Source organism: Eptesicus fuscus, chromosome 6, assembly GCF_027574615.1.
Source record: "Eptesicus fuscus isolate TK198812 chromosome 6, DD_ASM_mEF_20220401, whole genome shotgun sequence".
Lineage (NCBI taxonomy): Eukaryota > Metazoa > Chordata > Mammalia > Chiroptera > Vespertilionidae > Eptesicus > Eptesicus fuscus.
The window spans coordinates 79,919,362-79,937,539 of NC_072478.1; the positions used below are offsets into that span (position 1 = coordinate 79,919,362).

Consider the following 18,178-nt stretch of genomic DNA (forward strand, 5'->3'; position numbering starts at 1 on the left):
ATTCCAGTCAAGAGCACATGCCCGGGTTGTGGGCTCCATCCCCAGTTGGAGGCGTGCAGGAGGCAGCCGATCAATGGTTCTCTTTCATCACTGATGTTTCTATCTCTCTCTCCCTCTCCCTTCCCCTCTCTGAAATCAATAAAAATAAAAAATAAAAAACAGTGAACATAGCATACTCAATAGTGAAAGACTGAAAACTTTCCCTCTAAGATCAGAGGAGAGAGATGGCTTCATATTTAAGTGTTTCTCAAACTCTCTGTGGCATGAGACCAAGTTTTTGTTTTAAAGTTCCAATCCATTGCAGATGATACTTTTGTAAAATATAATAGAAATATTGCTGCAGTGTGAAATTTTATAAAGTTTTATAATGCTTATTCTTGACTTTTTTCCTTATCTCTCATAGTGCAGTAATAAACAATTTGCAGACTGGCCTTGCTTTGGACCATATTTTGAGTAGCAATGCTTTACAAGGCCCTACATGATCTGGCCCTGCTACTCTTCAATCTCTTACCATTCTTCCCCACCACCTCTGCTTACTCTCCTTCAGCCACACTGGCTTCTTTGTAGTTTTTTTGAACATTTCAAAGACCTCAGAATGTTTGTATTTGCTTCACGCCCTCCCCCCTCCCCCCATATTCTCAAGCTCTCTCTCCCAATTCACTTGTGTATCTGTACAAATATCCTCTATCAGAGAGAAGCCTTCCCTAACAATCCTATATAACATATCATTACTCAACACTCTGTCTCCTTTCTCTTCATAGCACTTGTCAAAGTCTGATATATGTTTATTATCTTCCTCTCACCCCCATCAGCCAACTAGAATCTGAACTCCGTACAAACAAGAACTTCTGCTTTATTCCTGCAATAGTCACAGGATTTAACCTAGTGCCTGACACATATAAGCACCTGAATGAATGCTTCAGCTTCCATCACTATGATCTTCAGCCCTACCTAATCAGCTATAATTCCCAGATTTGGCCATGTAATTTCAGGTTTCTGAGCCTTTTAACATGCTGCCCATGTTTGCTTGGGATGTCCTCCCTGAGAAAATGGCAGGAACCTCTCAAGACCATATTAAATGTCTTGCCTTCTGTACAGCCTTCCAGAGGACCACACCTTCCCTCAAAGAGTTAATCCTTCCCACTCATTGAATCACAACTACCTTTTGTGGATGTCTCCCTTACTGGATTGAGAGTTCCCCAAGGGCATGGATGTTTCTGATGTATGTTTGTTACACCAGGCTCCCAGCACAGGGCCTGAGGTGAAACAGGGGCTCTATAACTGTTTGGTAAAGAGCTATTCAATGTAAGATACTGCTTAACATAGTTAATTCTCTGGTACTAGAAATGTCCCAACAGGCTGGATAAAGTGCCCTTTAGGACACTCCAGTGGGTTTTCCTGACTGAGGTTGGCAGTTTATTTAGCTGTTCCGGGGATTCTTTGAGTCTGTGGTCGAGTGACCCACGAAACGCTCCCATCAATGTTAATTTTCATTCTCCATTCCTATCAGTGTGGTTCTGGACACTGGAGTGAGGCAGGCTGGAGGGCTGTGCTTGCATGCCCCCTCCCACCCTGTGAGGCAGGTATCTAGTCTCCTAGATTCCATGAACAAGGAAGTCTTAGAAAGAACAGCACCTCTTGGTTGATGTCCTGGGTCTCAGATAATGTGGATCAGGGGCACATCTCATTAACTGCCTTGTGATAGATCTAAGAAGCTATGAAGGTCTAAGATGTTACTCTATTTGCAAATCAAAGAGCCAGCCTGAAACAGTTATACAGTACACACGTATGCTAACACAATCACAAAACCTCTGTTTCTGAGATGGACTGTTTAGTGACAGCATTTTGTATCACTTCCCCATGCCCAAATGCCTCATCAGATGACACAGTGGAAGCCACAGCAGGAGAGAAATCTTAAAATTCTGAAACTCAGAGTTTATGTAGACCACTGGCACAGCTGTTCCTCCTCTCTCAGAGACACAGAGAAAGAGAGAGTAAGTGAGAAAGAGAAATCAAGTGGCTCTGGGTTTTAACATTTTTGTAAGGGACTAGCTGGCTCATGGAAAATGCACAGGGATGAATGCATCTTCCTAGTTATATTTACTATTCCAACACCCTTTAACACAGGCACAAGTATTCTGCTCAGCAAGCCCGGATTGCACAGAAACTCCTTATTTCTTCTACACAGCCCTAGACAGGCAACGGTTCCCTGCCCCTCTGCCCCTGAAGCCTTTACTTAGACAGGTGTGGTTTCTGAGGAGTTGGGATAAAGAAAGTCTCAGTATAATGGATTCCCCATCCAGCACCGTGCCCAACACACAGCAGACACGCAGCGAACACCTGTTCAGTGAATGACAAGGACCGTTGTTTAAGATTTTAATGAATAGGAGGCAGAGAAATGGTTAGTTGAGAGGTCCCGAGGGGGATCCTCCGGAACTAGGGCAATCTGAGCCAATCCATTCTTCTCTCCTGAGCCTTAGGCCAAGGACCTGGCCCCTAGAAGCAGCACCACAGTTCCTGACACCCCCAGGGCCTGAATCGAATGCTCACAGGCTGTGACCACACCAGAGTTCTTCGGGTCCAGAAAGGGATTCCCGGCCAGTGTCAGGTCCCTCACCTTGGGCAGCTCGTCTGGCCGCGGCTCTCTGTTCAGCCTGTTGGAGCTGAGATCGAGCGCGCTGAGCTCGGCCGGCAGTCCCACAGGCACCTGCTCCAGGCCAGCGAAGGACAGGTTGAGGGAGCTCAGTGCGCTCGGCCAGACGCACCGGGGAGCGTCGGCTGCCGCGGCGCGCAGCGAGTTGTGGCTGAGGTCTAAGTGGTGCGGTTGCACACCTGCCGCCGCCAGCGCCGCGCACACGCCGCTGGGCGTCTGCATCCCCGTGTTGCGGAGCGCTAGCTCCTGGAGGGCCGGGAACTTGTTCCGACAGAGAGCCGCGGTCAGGCCGCGCTCGTCCAGTCCAGGATTGTCAGACAGGTCTAGGGCGGTGAGGGAGGTGAAGGCGCGGAGGTCCGCGCAGGAAAAGGCGAGCGAGTGTGCTTGCGCAATGTTCAATGCTTTGAGGCCCGGCTTGAGCCACAGCTGCAGCTGTGCCAGCCCGGCGCTCCCTGCGGGCCACGACACATTGCGGAGACGGAGGGTGGAGAGCGCAGGTCCAGTGGCTTCCAGAGGCGGCGGCGGCGTCGGGCCGATTACTTCCAAGTCCTCGAGGGTTAGTTGGTTGAGGCGGGAGGACCCAAGCCCACGGAGGAGGGAGAAGAGAAGCAGAGCAGGAACCTGTGCGGCGCCCACCGTGAGTCGCCGCAAACGCAGAGCCTTGACCACGTCAGCGTACTGCTTCGGGTTGGTGTCGGCGAACTTGACAAACTCCTTGAGGCTGCGGCCACCGCCACGGATCTCCACCTCCACGGCACTCACACACTGGTAGGCGCTGGACCAGTCGGGCTCCGGGTCCGTGAAGTTGCAGGCGCAGCGGAAATCGTCGTCGTCCACCTCGCAGGGCTCTGGCGCGGTCGCCCAGACGTGAAGCAGCGGCAGCAGCAGCAGCAGCAGCAGCCGCCGCAGCCGACAGGGCGCACGCACCTGGGAAGAGAGCGGAGGTCAAGGCGGCCCCAGCGGTCCCTGGGATTCTTCCAGCAGCCCCTGTTCGGCCCCAAGACCGTACACTCACCATGGTCGATGGGTCCTCAGAGCCTCTGCGGCAGGTCCTCGGGGCTCCGGGAAGGGCTCTGGCTTCTTTCCTCTATGGCAGCACTCCCGGCTTCCAGGCTCCACACGCCCTTTGGCAGCCTCTGAGAGTTTCTGTAACCCCAGGAACGTCCCTGTGTTCCCTCCTCTGTGAACCCTGGTCACTCTCCCCACCTCCCTTCACCGCTCCATTCATTAACCTTCTCGGAAATTTTGCAACGAAGGATGTTGCTGGGAGGAGGGACGTAACAGGAAGGATCCGCGGGGCCTCTAGAGTGCTCTGCCCCAGGCAGTCTTGATGACTCAGGAGCCCCAGGCTTGTCTGGTGGGTTTGGAGAAAGGAAGAGCCCCAGTGCTTCCCACCAGGACCCTTTCAAAAATATATATATATTTATATTTCAGAGAGGAAGAGAAAGATTGAAACATCAATGATGAGAGAGGATCATTGACCAGCTGCCTCCTGAATGTCTGTGGATCCAGACTGAAACCCGGGGGTATGCACTGAGGGGGAATCCAGCCCTGACATCCTAGTTCATAGGTGGACGCTCAACCGCTGAGCCTGGCTGGCCCAGCCCACCAGGACTCTTGCCTCCCCTGCCAATATCCCACGACTCAATCTGGGTAGTTTCCTTGACTTTTCCCTAGTCTTGGTGGTTACTATTAACCTCCTGTTGTCCAAGTCCAATCCCCTGATTATCACTGGATATTTAGCTGGATATTTTGTGGAAGAGATTGCAAACTTCAACTATTGACTCGAAGGTCTGGAAATTAAATTCAAGAGAAGGAAGTTTATCTGAAGAACAACTCTCCTTCCTTTTTCTTTTTTTTCTTTTTTTTTCTGACTTGTTCTTTGTTTAACTTTGTTGATTAAGAAAGTTATAGCTTTTGCCCTGGCTAGTGTGGCCCAGTTAGTTAAATGTTGTCCCCAGTTTGATTCCTGGTCAGGGCGCATACCCAGATTTCGGGTTCGATCCCTGGTGAGGGAGACAACTGGTTGTTTCTTTCTGGTCACTCCCCACCTCTCCTATATAATGAAAGACTAATATGCAAATTGTCCCCTCCACCAGGAGTTCAACCAGGGGGCAGGGCCTGCCCACCAACAGCCTGCGGCCCCTCCCCCTGACCAGCCTCTCCCCCAATAGGTCCTCCCCATCCCAATGGGGGTGGCTAGACCCCACCCATGCACAAATTCGTGCACTGGGCCTCTAGTAATAAATAATACAGTTCTAGGTTTTAAGCTCTGGCATTATCCAGATGATGTTCAGTTAAAACATCATCTGGATAAGCCAAGGTTCCAGGAGATAGGGCAATACAAGAATCAACTAATGAGGGCATGCCGAAACCAGTTTGGCTCAGTGGATAGAGCGTCGGCCTGCGGACTCAAAGGTCCCGGGTTCAATTCCGGTCAAGGGCATGTACCTTGGTTGTGGGCACATCCCCAGTGGGGGGTGTGCAAGAGGCAGCTGATCGATGTTTCTCTCTCATCAATGTTTCTAACTCTCTATCCCTCTCTCTTCCTCTCTGTAAAAAATCAATAAAATATATTAAAAACCAATGAGGGCATATATAAGTGGAACAACAAATCAATGCTTCTCTCTCTCTCAAATAAATGTGCTTTTTTTTGTTTTTGTTTTGTTTTTAAATATATTTTATTGATTTTTTTACAGAGAGGAAGAGAGAGGGATAGAGAGTTAGAAACATCGATGAGAGAGAAACATCAATCAGCTGCCTCTTGCACACCCCCTACTGGGGATGTGCCCGCAACTAAGGTACATGCCCTTGACCGGAATCGAACCTGGGACCCTTGAGTCCGCAGGCCAACGCTCTATCCACTGAGCCAAACCGGTTTCGGCATAAATGTGTTTTTTTAATTGAAAGTAATAGCTTTCCTAAGTAGAGGTGTTTAATAGAAACACATTAGCCAAGCCACTTGTACTCTTATAGTTTTCACTTCCCCATCCTGCAATTGAGAAACTAAATATTTATAACACAACTAGAGGCCAGGTGCATGAAATTCATGACTGGGAGCGGGGCCGGGGGCGGGGGGGTCCCCTCGGCCCGGCCTGCACCCTCTCCCAATCCAGGATCCCTCCAGGGATGTCCGCCTGCCTGCCTGATCGCCCCTAACCACTCTGCCTGCCTGCCTGCTTGTCCCTAACCCCTCTGCCTGCCTGCCTGATGCCCCTAACTGCTCGCCTGCCTGCCTAATCATTCCTAACCACTCGCCTGCCTGTCTCACCACCCCTAACCGCCTCTGACTGCCTGCCTCATCGCCCCTGACTGCTTGCTTGCCTGTCTGATCACCCCTAACTGCCTCTGCCTTGGCCCCCACCGCTGTGGCTTCATCCGGAAGGACGTCCGGAATGATGTCTGGAAGGTTGTTTGGCTGTCCGATCTAATTAGCATGTTATACTTTTATTATTATAGATTTTCCCACTTTCACCTAGTTCTCCCTTGCCTTCCCCCAACACAATTCCTGTATCCTAGGAAGGAAAGGATGGACAAATTTTAAGTGAGGATTAATTAGTAATTCACTTGTTTTGACAAGAAAAAGAAAAAGTATCCCAGAGGGTGGGGTAGGGTTTATTCTTTGACAAGAGAAAAATTCTGAAATGTTCTAAGGGCCCTTTCTTTTACCTCTATAACTTGTTTCCTAAGCCCATTTCTTCTACAAATTACTTCTACCTCTGTGATTTTCTAAATGAATGTTCTCTTATAGTTTGAGTCTTGGCTTTGAATTCTTTCCTAGCCAGAACTCAAGTACCAAGGTTGCTGAACCCAGGTCCAGTCTGACCCCACCGGTCTAACACCTGGTGCTGTTCTCGCTGCCCCCAAGATGTTAATGTAGCTCAGTGTTAAATACACTAACCCTGCAGTCCACTGACCCTGCTCAGACAGCCAGGCATGGAGTCCCAGATCCACTGAGGTTGTCAGACTTGGGCAAGTCTCTGGACCTCAGATTTCTGAACTTCTGCTATTTTTTGTTTTCATTGCTTTTTAGAGAGAGTGGAAGGGAGGGAGGAAAGTGAGAGAGAGAGAGAAAGAAATATCAATGTGAGAGAGATACATTGACTGGTTGCCTCCCACACGTGCCCCAACTGGGCAGGATAGAACCCAGGTACATGCCCTTGACCGGGAATTGAACCCTCACAACTCTGCTCTAACTGCTGACCCACACCAGCCAGGGCAAGGAACACCTTTTAAAACTCACCAATGTTGCCCTAACCGGTGTGGCTCAGTGGATAGAGCATCGGCCTCCAGACTGAAGGGTCCTGGGTTCAATTCCAGTCAAGGGCACATGCCTGGGTTGTGGGCTCCATCCCCAGTAGGAGACAGCCAATCAATGATTCTCTCTCATCATTGATGTTTCTCTCTCTCCCTCTTCCTTCCTCTCTGAAATCAATAAAAATATTTTTAAAAAATAATAAAACTCACCAATGTTGGGCTCAGCTGGTGTGGCTCAGTGATTGAGTGTGGAGCCATACACCAAGAGGTCACTGGTTTGATTCCCGGTCAGGACACATGCCGGGGTTGCCAGCTCGATTGCCAGTAGGGGGCGTGTAGGAGGCTTCAGATGGATGTTGATTGATGTTGATTGTCTCTCAAGATGTTTCTATTTCTCCCTCTCTTTTGCTCTCTCTCTCTAAATTAAATTTAATTTTTTTTAACTCACCAGTGTTTCCCCAGTACCTAGTCAATCAGTGGCGCTCAAAAGTTGGTGAATTACTTTATTCTAAAAATAATGCGACTCACTTTTTAAAAAAAATTCTTTATTGATTAAGGTATTACATATGTGTCCTCATCCCTCCATTAACCTCCCAAACCCTCCCACTCAAGCCCTCACCCCCCAATGCGACTCACTTTTGTACAGACCAGTGAAATAATTATATTTGTCTCATTTTCCTCAGCGTAAAATGGGTATAATTGTTATGGCGAACATTCAATATGGCAACGCATGGTCACTCATCTACACGAAGGGTTCTGGTTGAGGTAGGGTGGATGGGGGTACAGATAACATCTCACCAACAACACGATGAATTATTGTGAAATGGTATCCTATATCTTCCTAGAGCTCGAGCTAGTTTTGAATGTTCCTGGGTGTGTTAGGAATGGGGAAGTTTGCTTACTGGCCTGGGGCGGCAGAGGTCAGGAGGTCAGGATTGAGTTACTTTCTCTATTTGTTTTAAACAAATCTATCATTCTTTTTTTTTTTTTTAACATACTTTATTGATTTTTTTTTTTTTTTTTTAACAGAGAGGTAGGGAGAGGGATAGAGAGTTAGAAACATCAATCAGCTGCCTCCTGCACACCTCGTACTGGGAATGTCCTGCCTCCTGCACACCTCGTACTGGGAATGTCCCCGCAACCAAGGTACATGCCCTTGACCGGAATCGAACCTGGGACGTTTCAATCTGCAGGCTGGCGCTCTATCCACTGAGCCATTCTTATGTTATTTACATTTTTATTGATTTCAGAGAGGAAGGGAGAGGGAGAGATAGAAACATCAATGATGAGCTAGAATCAAATTGATTGGCTCCTGCACGCCCCTCACTGGGGATCGAGCCCACAACCTGGGCATGTGCCCTTGGCGGGAATTGAACCTGGGACCCTTCAGTCGGCGGGCGATGCTCTATCCACTGATCAAACCGGCTGGGGCTTTTCTTTCTTTCCTAGAATTGGGGAGAAAACAAGGCTGTGCTGCTTTCACTGGGCTCTCAGCCCAGATCCCACCCTCTGCCTTCGCCCCGCCCCGCCCCGCTCCCCACTTCGCCCCGCTTCCCCTCCCCTGACCCCGCCCATCCCTTCGCCCCGCCCCAGCCGCTGGCCGCTCCTCCCCTCGGCCCCGCCTTCCCTTCGCGCGGAGCTCCTCCTGCTTCCCCTCTCCTTCCGCCCAGCGCCGCGGCTGCGCCGTCCCAGCCCTCTCCTATGCTCGGGGACTGCGTCCCCAGCCTGCAGTCCAGCGGGAACTTCCTCCAGCTCCACACCATGTTGAGCCCACGGCAAGGCCTTCTCAGGCCGGTGGGATGCGGGGTGGAGGAGCTGCGGCGCCGCCGGCGGGAGCGGGAGGCAGGTGCGGGCGGGGAGGGAACACGGGAGGGTGGGGGTATGGCGGTGGGAGGCCCCTGCGTGGGAGATGGGGTTCTGGGTCCTGGGTGCCCCTCCGTTGCCCCCAGCCGACTCCTTTGTCCCCAGCACTGCGGCGGGCACGGAGGGAGCAGCAGCTGGTCAGCAAGAGGCTGCTGAGAGACGACACCCCAGAGGAAGCCGAAGGGGGATGTGTGGCCTCGATCCTCGGGGAAGCCGAGGTGAGGGGGTCAGGGTGCGCGGTGCGGTCCATACAAGCTGGCGCCAAATTCCTTCCTCGAGTACTCGAGGTGGTCCCCAAACCTGAATGCGGTCCGGTCCCTTCAAAACCTCCAGTGGGCCAAGCCAGAAACTGGGGTGTCAACCTCCACATCATCCCCACATCAGTACTTCAAGGCCTAGCCGGTTTTTACCTCGTAAAGAACTCTGAAGTTTTGTGTGTTTTTTAAATCCTCACCCGAGGATATTTTTCCATTGATTTTGTTTGTTTGTTTTAGAGAGAGTGGGAGGGAGAGGGAAAGAGAGAGAAACATCGATGTGTCACATCACTAGAGAGACACATCGATTGGTTGCCTCGTGTATGAACCTTGTCCAGGGCCAGGGATCGTCCAAGGCCAAGTACGTGCCCTCGGAATGGAACAGGGACCCTTCAGTCCTTGGGCAGAGGCTCTATCCACTGAGCCAAACCCCTTAGGGCAAGAACTCTGAAGGTTTTACAGGCCTCCCCATCGCAGCTCTCCACCACCCTCCAGTGGATACTTACTGTAGCTTCCGAAAGGGTCATCTGCATCTATGCTTGCCGCCCTCAAGTTCATTCTTCATACATCAGTCAGATGCCTTTTTTAAAAATAGAGACCAAACTGCTTTCTGTGACCCATAAAGTTCAGCCTTGTCTAACCTCTACCAACCCCAACCTTATCAACTTATTAATCTCAGCCAAACTGCCCCCTTTTCAGTTTTGGAACAATATACCAGGCTCTTTCCTGTCTCAAGGCCTTTGCCTTTGCTACATCTCAAGTGGGTCCCTTTTGGTATTTTGTGTTAACAACCTGTTTACAGAATATTAATCATCCTGTCTAATTTGTTTGTTTATTATCATTTCTCCAACTAATTTTTAAGTCCACAGGAACCTAGACTGTTATCTTTGTCATCATTGAAAACTCAGATGCCTGCACAATATTTGGCATTTAGGAGATGCTCAGTATTTATTAAGTGAATGAAAGAATTGGTTTTAGTTCATTTACTCATTCAACAAGCATTGGGCATCCCCTGTTTGTATTATCATTTTGTTTGTTTGTTTTTTTTAATATATTTTTATTGGTTCCAGAGAGGAAGGGAGAGGGCGAGAGAGAGAGAGAGAGAGAGAGAGAGAGAGAGAGAGAGAGATGAAAATATCAATGATGAGAGAGAATCACCAATGGGCTCACAATCTAGGCATATGCCCCTCTACCGGGAATTGAACGTGACCTCCTGGTTCATAGGTCAACACTCAACCACTGAGTCACGCTGGCAGGGCTGTATTATCTATGTTTACATATATAGTTTACAAAGCACTTACACCTGGGTTATACCATTTATTCATTGTGTACTTACTTTATGCCAAGAACTGTGCTGGGTCCTGAGGTACACAAGAGGAAAAGAGAGTCCCTTTCTTTGAAGTGTTCACAGTCCATGAAAGAGACATGAGGCACAATAGAAACCCCTAAGTCTCCCTAAGTCTGCCACAGGAAGCCAGAAAAGGCTAATTCCCACAGGAGCAGAAATCTGAAGGAAGTGGAAGCCCCGGGGAGGGTATGCCAGGCAGAAGAAATAGATTGTGCAAAATCTTTTCTTTTTACTAGTAAATATATTTTTATTGATTTTAGAGAAGGGAGAGGGAGAGACAGAAAGAAACATCAATGATGAGAGAGAATCATTGATCGGCAGCTTCTGCATGTGCCCTGACCAGGAATTGAACCGTGACCTCCTGGTTCATAGGTCAACGCTCAACCACTGAGCTACACCGGCTGGGTTGATAGTGCAAAATCTTGGCAGCACTAAAAAGTCGTTATGCTAGGTGTTAGTGTACAGTCTGCATGGGGAGAATGACGAAGCATAGGTTATGCCAGGCTGAGGGATTTAAATATTATCCTTGAAATAACCCTGTAAGAAAACAAGATAGAAGTTACTCCTATTTTTTTCAGGTGAGAAACTGATGTTTAGGTCCTTTATAGAGTAAGTGGCTGGGCTGATTCCCTCTTCTTTCCACTCTACTGCACTGTTGGCACTTACTAGCCACATTAGTGTGAATGACAAGTTCTAGGGATGGTGCAATATTGGAAGGCTCACAGGTGAAGTAGGCAGAGCAGGTCTTGATTTGCTTTCTGGCAACTGTGTGTTGCCATCTTTCCCTGCCCTGGGCTCTAGGTCCAGCAGTTCCTGTGGTTAGCCCAGCGGGGGACAGAGGAAAAGGAGAGAGAAGGAGCTCTGGTCAGCCTTCGTCGAGGCTTGCAGCACCCAGAGACACAGCAGACCTTCATCAGGTCAGTGGGTGGCTGGGGTTCTAAGGGATGGATAGGAGTGTGGAGGGGAGGGGCCGCAGGCTGAGCAGTGCTCTGGTACTCACTCATGTAGGTTGGAGGGCAGCATGCGGACCCTGGTTGGGCTCCTGACCAGCAACCAGGCCCTGTTGCAGCTTGAGGCGGCTCGGTGCCTTCATGAGCTCTCTCATTCCGAGCAGTCCGAGGTGGCTGAGGCCTGCCTGCCAGCCACGTCCTACCTTCTCACCTACCTCGCCGGTCACAGCTCAGACCTTATAGTAAGCCCTGTCACTTCTGCCTTGTTTTTGGTTTGAGTTTAAAAATTGTGTCTTTGGGTCCAATTTGAGCTGGCAGGTGGGGAGAAGAAAACCTGTTTCCCCTGATGCCCACAGCCATGTACACACCCATTATCTTTTATCTTCCTGTACCCAGAGCCTCAAGAACAGGGCTGCTCCATCTTCCCCATCCCCACCTCCACCCTGGCTTGACATGGGCCAAGCCCAGTGCTTTTGTTCTGTTCTCAGGAGCTCTGTCTGTATACACTGGGTAACCTGATTGTGGAGAGTGAAGCTGGGAGAAAGCAGCTCCTGCCACAGGGCATTGTTCCAGCCTTGGCTTCCTGCATCCAGGTGAGTGTCCACCCTGACTTTCCTGAACAGCCCTCCCCTTACTTCTTCCCACGTGCCCCGGCTGCTTTGGTTAGGCAGTTCCAGCCACTGCCATATGCTAAGGGGTTGGAAATCTTCCGGCCTAGCTTCCAGAGCCAGATCCCTACCCTGTCTCCTTCTAGTCCCCCCATCTGACTGTGCTTGAAGCCCTTGGATATGCCTTGTCCCAGCTCCTGCAGGCTAAGGAAGCGCCAAAGAAGATCATCCCGTAAGTAGTACTGTCTCCAGATGTGCCGTCAGGAGTGACCCAGTTGGTAGTGTAGCCCCCAAGACCTGATCAAGTCTGGTTCCAACGCTGTTATACATTTAACCCCGTGTGGCTGGCTGGGAAGGGCTTTGTTTGGGTTTGGACACTTTCCCACCTGCTCTTAGGGTTTGGGAAGAGTGACAGGCATCTTGCCTTCTGTGGTTTCTAATCAGAGCTGTTTCTGCCTGCAGTTCCGTCCTGGCCTCCCCGATTCCCCAGCATTTGCTGCAACTATTGCAACCTGGACCAAAGCTGAACCCTGGGGTCGCTGTGGAGTTTGCCTGGTGCCTTCACTACATCATCTGCAGGTGACACAGGCCAGTTGGGAAAGTACCACAGACCTTTCATGGGTTCCCTTCTTGCCACTCCGGTGTTTGAACTTCGGTTTCTGGAATTATTGTGGTGAAAATGCCCCCTCAGTAATTCCATGAAAGGTCTTCCTTTCCTGGTCTTCTCTCCTTGTAATCCAGGAAACCCACAGACCTGGGCTGTTTGCAAGCTTAAAGGTAGAAATGGCTTAGTAACTACTTGCTTCTTATTGCCCAGCCAGGTCAATAATGCCCTGCTCATCACCCATGGGGCCGTCTCCACTCTGGGGCTGCTACTCTTGCACTTGGCTGGGACTGTCCAGAGTTCTGAAGATGCAGGACTGGAGTTGGTAGGTGAAGAGGACAGGTCAAGATCTGCACAACCTTTCTTCCTACTATTCCTCTTCCAGTGTGCAGAGAGTCCCCTCCTCCTTATACCTGACCCCCAACTTGTCTTTGCAGCTGGTGTGCCCTGTGCTTCGGTGTCTAAGCAACTTGCTAACAGAGGAAGCGGTGGAAGCTGGGGGAGGGCAAGTGCAGCTCAGAGATGAGCGTGTCGTGGTATCCGTATTTATCCTTCTGCAGTTCCTCCTCCAGAAACACCCCAGCCTGCTTCCTGAGGGCCTTTGGCTTCTTAATAACCTCACTGGTAAGAGCCATAATCTTGCATAGGCTGGACCTTTAGATACTGGGAAAATTTCCTTGGGTTTTGGACTGAGGTGGGTAGGATTGAGAGGGGGCATTTTCAGGCTGCAGTTAGGGGTTCACCCTGACATTTTTCCTTCCAGCAAACAGCCCTAGCATCTGTACCTCCTTGCTCTCCCTGGATCTGATCAAGCCTCTCTTGCAGTTGTTGCCAGTATCTAATGTGGTGAGCGTATTGGTAGGTATTGGGAGTCATCTGAGCCCAAGGTCTAGTGGCTGAAGTATAAACAGTAGAAGCTCAGAAGTGCCCTTATCTGAGAGCTGGCAGGTGGTATAGTATGGATGGCCTCAGGGCTAGACCCATCTAGGTATGAATCCCTAAATTGGTTTACTAGATACTGTTCTTGGGAAAATCAACTAACCATCTTAAGCTTGTTTCCTGATTTATAATTAGGAATAATAATACTACCTGATGGCAGTTGTGGAGATTACAGAACTTGCTTATAAAATTGCTTGGCACAGTGCCTTGGGCATGTGGTCAGCACTCTATATATTTTTTGCTGTCATTGGCTTTCATCCTTTGTGGGGACTGTGTATATACTACATATCTCTCTCTACAGGTGCTCACAGTTCTGTGCAACGTTGCAGAGAAGGGTCCTGCGTATTGCTGGCATCTGTGGCCAGGGCCCCTGCTCTCCTCCTTGCTGGACACATTGGCCTTCTCTGACACTGAAGTAGTAGGCCAGAGTTTGGAGCTGCTGCAACTGCTGTTCCTCTACCGGCCAGAGGTTGGTTTCTAGTCCTGTTCTCAATCCTTGATCTGAAGCTTCTAGTCTCACCATGGCCCCTTCCCTTCCAGTACTAACTATAGCCACTTCTCTGGACCTGGCTAGTCTATGTGTCCAGGTCAGAGCCTACATCCTCTTGCTGGGAATGTACCCTTTCCCAAGAAGAGGTGGGCTAACCCATAATGCTCTGGGAATTGAGAGTTAGGGCACAGAGACCCAGGTGCCGAATCCTTTTCTTCCCTGCCTTTAGGCTGCCCAGGCCTTCCTGCAGCAATCAGGGCTGCAGGCCCTTAAAAGGCACGAGGAGGAAGCACAGCTCCAGGACCGAGTGCATGCTCTCCAGCAGACAGCTCTTCATAGATGACCTGGCTTCTCAGTGTCACTTTACTCCACTCCCCCACCCCCCAGCTTCTGTACCCCATGGAGCCCCTTATGGTGGTGGGAGGGTTAATGAGGCCTCATGTTCTCAGATTCCACATCTAAGCCTAAACCAAGACCTTTAGACTCCAGCCCTCCCTTTCACTCAGCACTGTCCATACAGGATTAGAGGCAAGTGGGTGTGGTCTACTCTGGGGCCCTGGAATCTCTCTTTTTTGTTTTGTTTTACTTTAGCAGCTGGTAGCTTTTGATGGGGCAGAATAAAGTCTTATTTTTATATTAAACTGCTTTGCCTCAGTGGTTGCATAATAAGGGGTAGAGGGTGGAATGAGGTAAAGAACATCCTGAGACAGCGTCTTACAGCATAAGCTTTATAAACAACAGAACACATTTTTCCACATTGTACTCAGTCCAGCAGAGCCCAGGCTGTGGGGCTGTTGCTCTTAATCCTCAGCGAAGGCTTCAGGCTTTGCCACTTAGCACATTCTCTAGGGCTCTGGTTACCTGATCAGCACTGAAGTTGTTCAAGGAGACATTCTTCTCTTGGCCAAATGCTGGAGAGAAAGGGAGGAGAGAAGGGGAGGTGACTATCTATTCTGCACTGTGGGGGCTAGCAGAGCATAACAACAGGTCTTTGTCAGCAACTTAAGGTGTTGTTACGATAGGAAGGGTAGTAAAAAGATGACCAAGGTGGATTTGGTAGGCCTAGAATTTCCCCCCTGGGCCTCAAACACATCTAGGAAGCGTAGGTCCAACTAGAATTTTGGCTGATTGTGGGTGGACACAATGGTAAGGAAGGTGTTTCAAGGAAATGTTAAGGGGCACAGCAGGCATTTATTAACCATGTGAGCAGTGCATTGCATGGACCTAATCTTGGCAGGATACCCATTCTGTGGTTCCCATAGACCATCTAGTATAATTCACTATAGCTATTTGAGTCCATCTCTTCTAGTCTACTGGTTTTTGGAAGGAGAACCTTTTTCCTCCTTCAGTTTTTAGTGCTTGGCATTACTACACATGCCCACTGTTAGAACCAATCTGCCTTAGGTGTGACTTCCCTCTTTCTCCAGACCTATCTAGGGCAAGGTGTTAAAAACCAAGATTAGCCGGGTTGGTGTGGCTCAGTGGATGAGCATGGACCCATGAACCAGGAGGTTACAGTTCCATTCTATTGTCAGGACACATGCCCTGGTTTTGGGCTCGATCCCCAATGTGGGTGTGCAGGAGACAGCCAGCAATGATTCTCTCTCATCACTGATGTTTCTATCCCTCTCTGCCTCTCCCTTCCTCTCTCTCAAATCAATCAAAAAATATATTTAAAAAAAATGATTAAAATACCACTATTCAGTATGTATAAATACTGATTGCATGCCTACTAAGTGTTAGGCAACATGAAAGTAATTTTCAGATTGTAGCAAATTGAAATAGGTAATTGTTACAGATTAGTAAGAAGCTAGGAAAACTCTGGACTTACGGAATAGGGAAAGACAAATAGTAAAACAGTAGTTTGCAGCCACCTAGTAAATCCTATTTTCCCTAAACCAAGGATGCTTAATAGTATAAGAAGACAGATAACAGAAATCTAATTGCCATTTGCCAACCATACAGACAGACAAGAGAATAAATCTCATTTTGGTAGATCATAAAGTTAATGAACATTCTATTGATCCCCTATAAGACCTGCCCTAAACGCCCAGCCTTTGAAATGCCTGAAAGCCCAGCTGATGTGGCTCAGTGATTGAGCCTCAATCTATGAACCAGGAGGTCATGGTTCAATTCCCGGTGAGGGCACATGCCGGGCTGTAGGCTCAATCCCCAACATGGGGTGTGCAGGAGACAGTCGATCAATGATTCTCTCTCATCATTGATGTTTCTCTCTCCCTCTTCCTTCCTCTCTGAAATCAATAAAAATATATTTAAAAATACATATATATTATAAAATAAAATGCCTGAAAAGGGCCTTGGCCAGTTGCGAAGTGGTTAGACGGGAATTCCACTGACTGAAAGGTCATGGGTTTGATTCCTGGTCAAGGGCACATACCTTGGATGCAGGTCTGATCCCCCACCCTGGTCAGGCGTGTGGGGGAGGCAACCAGTCGATGTGTCTCTCTTACATGGATGTTTCTCTCCCTTCTCCCTCCCTTCCACTCTCTCTAAAAATCAACGGAAAAAATATCCTTGGGTGAGAATTAAAAAAATAAAATAAAATGCCTGAAAAGGAAGGTCCCAGGGTGGTCTCCCTCCAGGGAGCACACCTGTGCCATTCCCTTAGCCCTCTCCTTCCCCCAATGGCACGTGTCCCCTAACCTCTAAGGGACCCCATAAGACTTGCAACCAGGGGAACAATGGTCCTGTTTCACTGTCCTATGCATGTTTTTGCTGAAGTCAGTAAATTCTTGTTTGCTTTTCTACATTTTGTCTCTTTTTTGTTATTAATTCTCAGCTGAGGATATTTTTGCCATTAGTTTTTAGAGAGTGGAAGGGAGGGAGGGGGAGAGAGAAAAACATCGATGTGAGAGACACAACCATTAGTGGCCAGCCGAACTCACCCCCCTGCCACACACACACACACACACACACACACACACACACTGGGGTGGGCATGAAGCTGCAACAGGTACATGTCCTTGACTGGGTATCAAACCTGCGACCTTTCAGTGTGCAGGCTGATGATCTAATCATAACACCAACCAGGACTACATTTTGTCTCTTGACTGAAATCTTTCCCTCAAGACAAGAACTGAGGGTCTCCTCCTCTGGCCAGTAACAGTAACATGATAAAAAAAGGAGGCAGGGGCCATGTTACACAACTGGTCTGGGAATGCCTTTTTGAAGAGATATATAAACTCAGAACTGAACATAACCACCTGAATAAGGAGCCAGCATTGGATGTCTGGCAGAAGTGCATTCTAGGAACATATATGTAAAGGCGCAACCCTGTTATATCCAGCTACATAAATCCTCTCATATAATGAAGATCACTCCTGGCACTGCCCACACATAATTTGGAACGACCTACATTGACGAGAACTGATCAGCACCTCTTCTGGCCCTGTCTGAAACCTCTTCTGGTTTACAAAAATGACAGCTCCTGTTCCCTAAGTAGGACGGGGCCCGCCTCCTCATGGCTGTTACCCAGGACACGAAGCATCCTATAATCGTACAAACGTAAATTTCCTTATTGGCAACAAGGTCAAAAGCAAGGCCAAAGTCTCGGTTCCGGTCTCTCCACAGGTTTTTGTTTGACCGTGGGCGGCGGTTTCTCTTCTCGAACCCTTGTTTCCCCACGGGGGTCCCAGACCCCCAGCGTCCCGCACTCACCGTAGCGGGCCCAGAGCTTGGGCTGCACCTCGGAGCACTCGCGGATTAGGATGGGCAGGTCGGGGTTCGCCTTCTTCAGCTCCACATAGCGCTTCTCGATGAAGTCCCTGCGGGGCCCGAGAAAGCGCCGCGCGTACGGTGTGGGCGCGGGCCTTCCCAAACGCCCGGGAGGTCGAGGTCGAGGTCGTGACCCCGGCGCCCCGAAGCCCGCCCGCCCACCACGCTGCGCCTCACCTGACGCCCTGGCTGCCAGGCGAGCGCTGGCACAAGTGGATGCGAATCTCCCGTAGACCCAGGTTGGCCCGGACGCCTCGACTCACCGCCGCCGCCGCCATCTCCGCCGGAACCCAAAACCCCGCACAGGCCTCCCGGCCAAGCTCTCCAGACCGACCAATCGCGGCCCCTCCAGTCCCGCGATAGCTGGGCTGACGTTAGGGGGCGGGGCCACGTTTAGCTACAGCTACAAAAGCTTTGTAGGGCGCCCGGGTGTCCTCCAGCTTCCTGGCGAGAGTGTGGAGCGCAAGGCACTGTGGG

The 18,178-nt window shown here is 49.6% G+C and overlaps 3 protein-coding genes across 10 annotated transcripts; 1 reads left to right on the forward strand and 2 right to left on the reverse strand.

Annotated features, from left to right (window-relative positions):
• Positions 1 to 2,362: 2,362 nt before the first annotated feature.
• Positions 2,363 to 3,829, reverse strand: CD14 (CD14 molecule). The gene is made up of 2 exons (XM_028147087.2): positions 3,669 to 3,829; positions 2,363 to 3,580 (listed from the first exon to the last, which is right to left on the reverse strand). Exons 1-2 carry the CDS (start codon positions 3,669 to 3,671, stop codon positions 2,477 to 2,479), a joined length of 1,107 nt encoding a protein of 368 aa, XP_028002888.2. The 5' UTR covers positions 3,672 to 3,829; the 3' UTR covers positions 2,363 to 2,476.
• Positions 3,830 to 4,123: 294 nt separating this feature from the next.
• On the forward strand, positions 4,124 to 14,607 carry TMCO6 (transmembrane and coiled-coil domains 6). Of its 7 annotated transcripts, none has more exons than XM_054717947.1 (12): positions 4,124 to 4,179; positions 8,879 to 8,991; positions 11,177 to 11,292; positions 11,384 to 11,567; positions 11,814 to 11,918; positions 12,080 to 12,165; positions 12,396 to 12,512; positions 12,751 to 12,862; positions 12,975 to 13,161; positions 13,301 to 13,395; positions 13,778 to 13,945; positions 14,196 to 14,607. In XM_054717947.1, the coding sequence occupies exons 4-12, from the start codon at positions 11,397 to 11,399 to the stop codon at positions 14,307 to 14,309; spliced, it is 1,155 nt and encodes a 384-aa protein (XP_054573922.1). In that variant the 5' UTR covers positions 4,124 to 4,179; positions 8,879 to 8,991; positions 11,177 to 11,292; positions 11,384 to 11,396; the 3' UTR covers positions 14,310 to 14,607. The 7 variants fall into 7 exon arrangements, with proteins under 7 accessions (XP_054573922.1, XP_054573924.1, XP_008139549.2 ...); XM_008141327.3 differs by lacking the exon at positions 4,124 to 4,179 and adding an exon at positions 8,572 to 8,756; XM_054717945.1 differs by lacking the exon at positions 4,124 to 4,179 and adding an exon at positions 8,572 to 8,756 and having other exon boundaries at positions 13,301 to 13,383.
• A 73-nt stretch (positions 14,608 to 14,680) lies between these two features.
• NDUFA2 (NADH:ubiquinone oxidoreductase subunit A2) lies at positions 14,681 to 18,130 on the reverse strand. 2 transcript variants are annotated; one of them, XM_054717950.1, is made up of 4 exons: positions 17,879 to 18,130; positions 17,645 to 17,751; positions 17,343 to 17,475; positions 14,681 to 14,877 (listed from the first exon to the last, which is right to left on the reverse strand). In XM_054717950.1, the coding sequence occupies exons 1-4, from the start codon at positions 17,977 to 17,979 to the stop codon at positions 14,832 to 14,834; spliced, it is 387 nt and encodes a 128-aa protein (XP_054573925.1). In that variant the 5' UTR covers positions 17,980 to 18,130; the 3' UTR covers positions 14,681 to 14,831. The 2 variants fall into 2 exon arrangements, with proteins under 2 accessions (XP_054573925.1, XP_008143939.2); XM_008145717.3 differs by lacking the exon at positions 17,343 to 17,475 and having other exon boundaries at positions 17,879 to 18,121.
• Positions 18,131 to 18,178: the final 48 nt, after the last annotated feature.

Bases quoted from the DNA above. Each gene is read 5' to 3' on its own strand.
- TMCO6 (XM_008141327.3), top strand. From the start codon at position 8,612: ATGCTCGGGGACTGCGTCCCCAGCCTGCAGTCCAGCGGGAACTTCCTC. The intron at 12,513-12,750 runs GTGACACAGGCC...CTTATTGCCCAG, and splicing joins CTTCACTACATCATCTGCAG to CCAGGTCAATAATGCCCTGC. The intron at 13,946-14,195 runs GTTGGTTTCTAG...CCCTGCCTTTAG, and splicing joins TGTTCCTCTACCGGCCAGAG to GCTGCCCAGGCCTTCCTGCA.
- NDUFA2 (XM_054717950.1), bottom strand. From the start codon at position 17,979: ATGGCGGCGGCGGCGGTGAGTCGAGGCGTCCGGGCCAACCTGGGTCTA. The intron at 17,752-17,878 runs GTGAGGCGCAGC...CGGGCCCCGCAG, and splicing joins CCTGGCAGCCAGGGCGTCAG to GGACTTCATCGAGAAGCGCT. The intron at 14,878-17,342 runs GTAGGTCGTTCC...CTTTCTCTCCAG, and splicing joins GCTGATCAGTTCTCGTCAAT to CATTTGGCCAAGAGAAGAAT.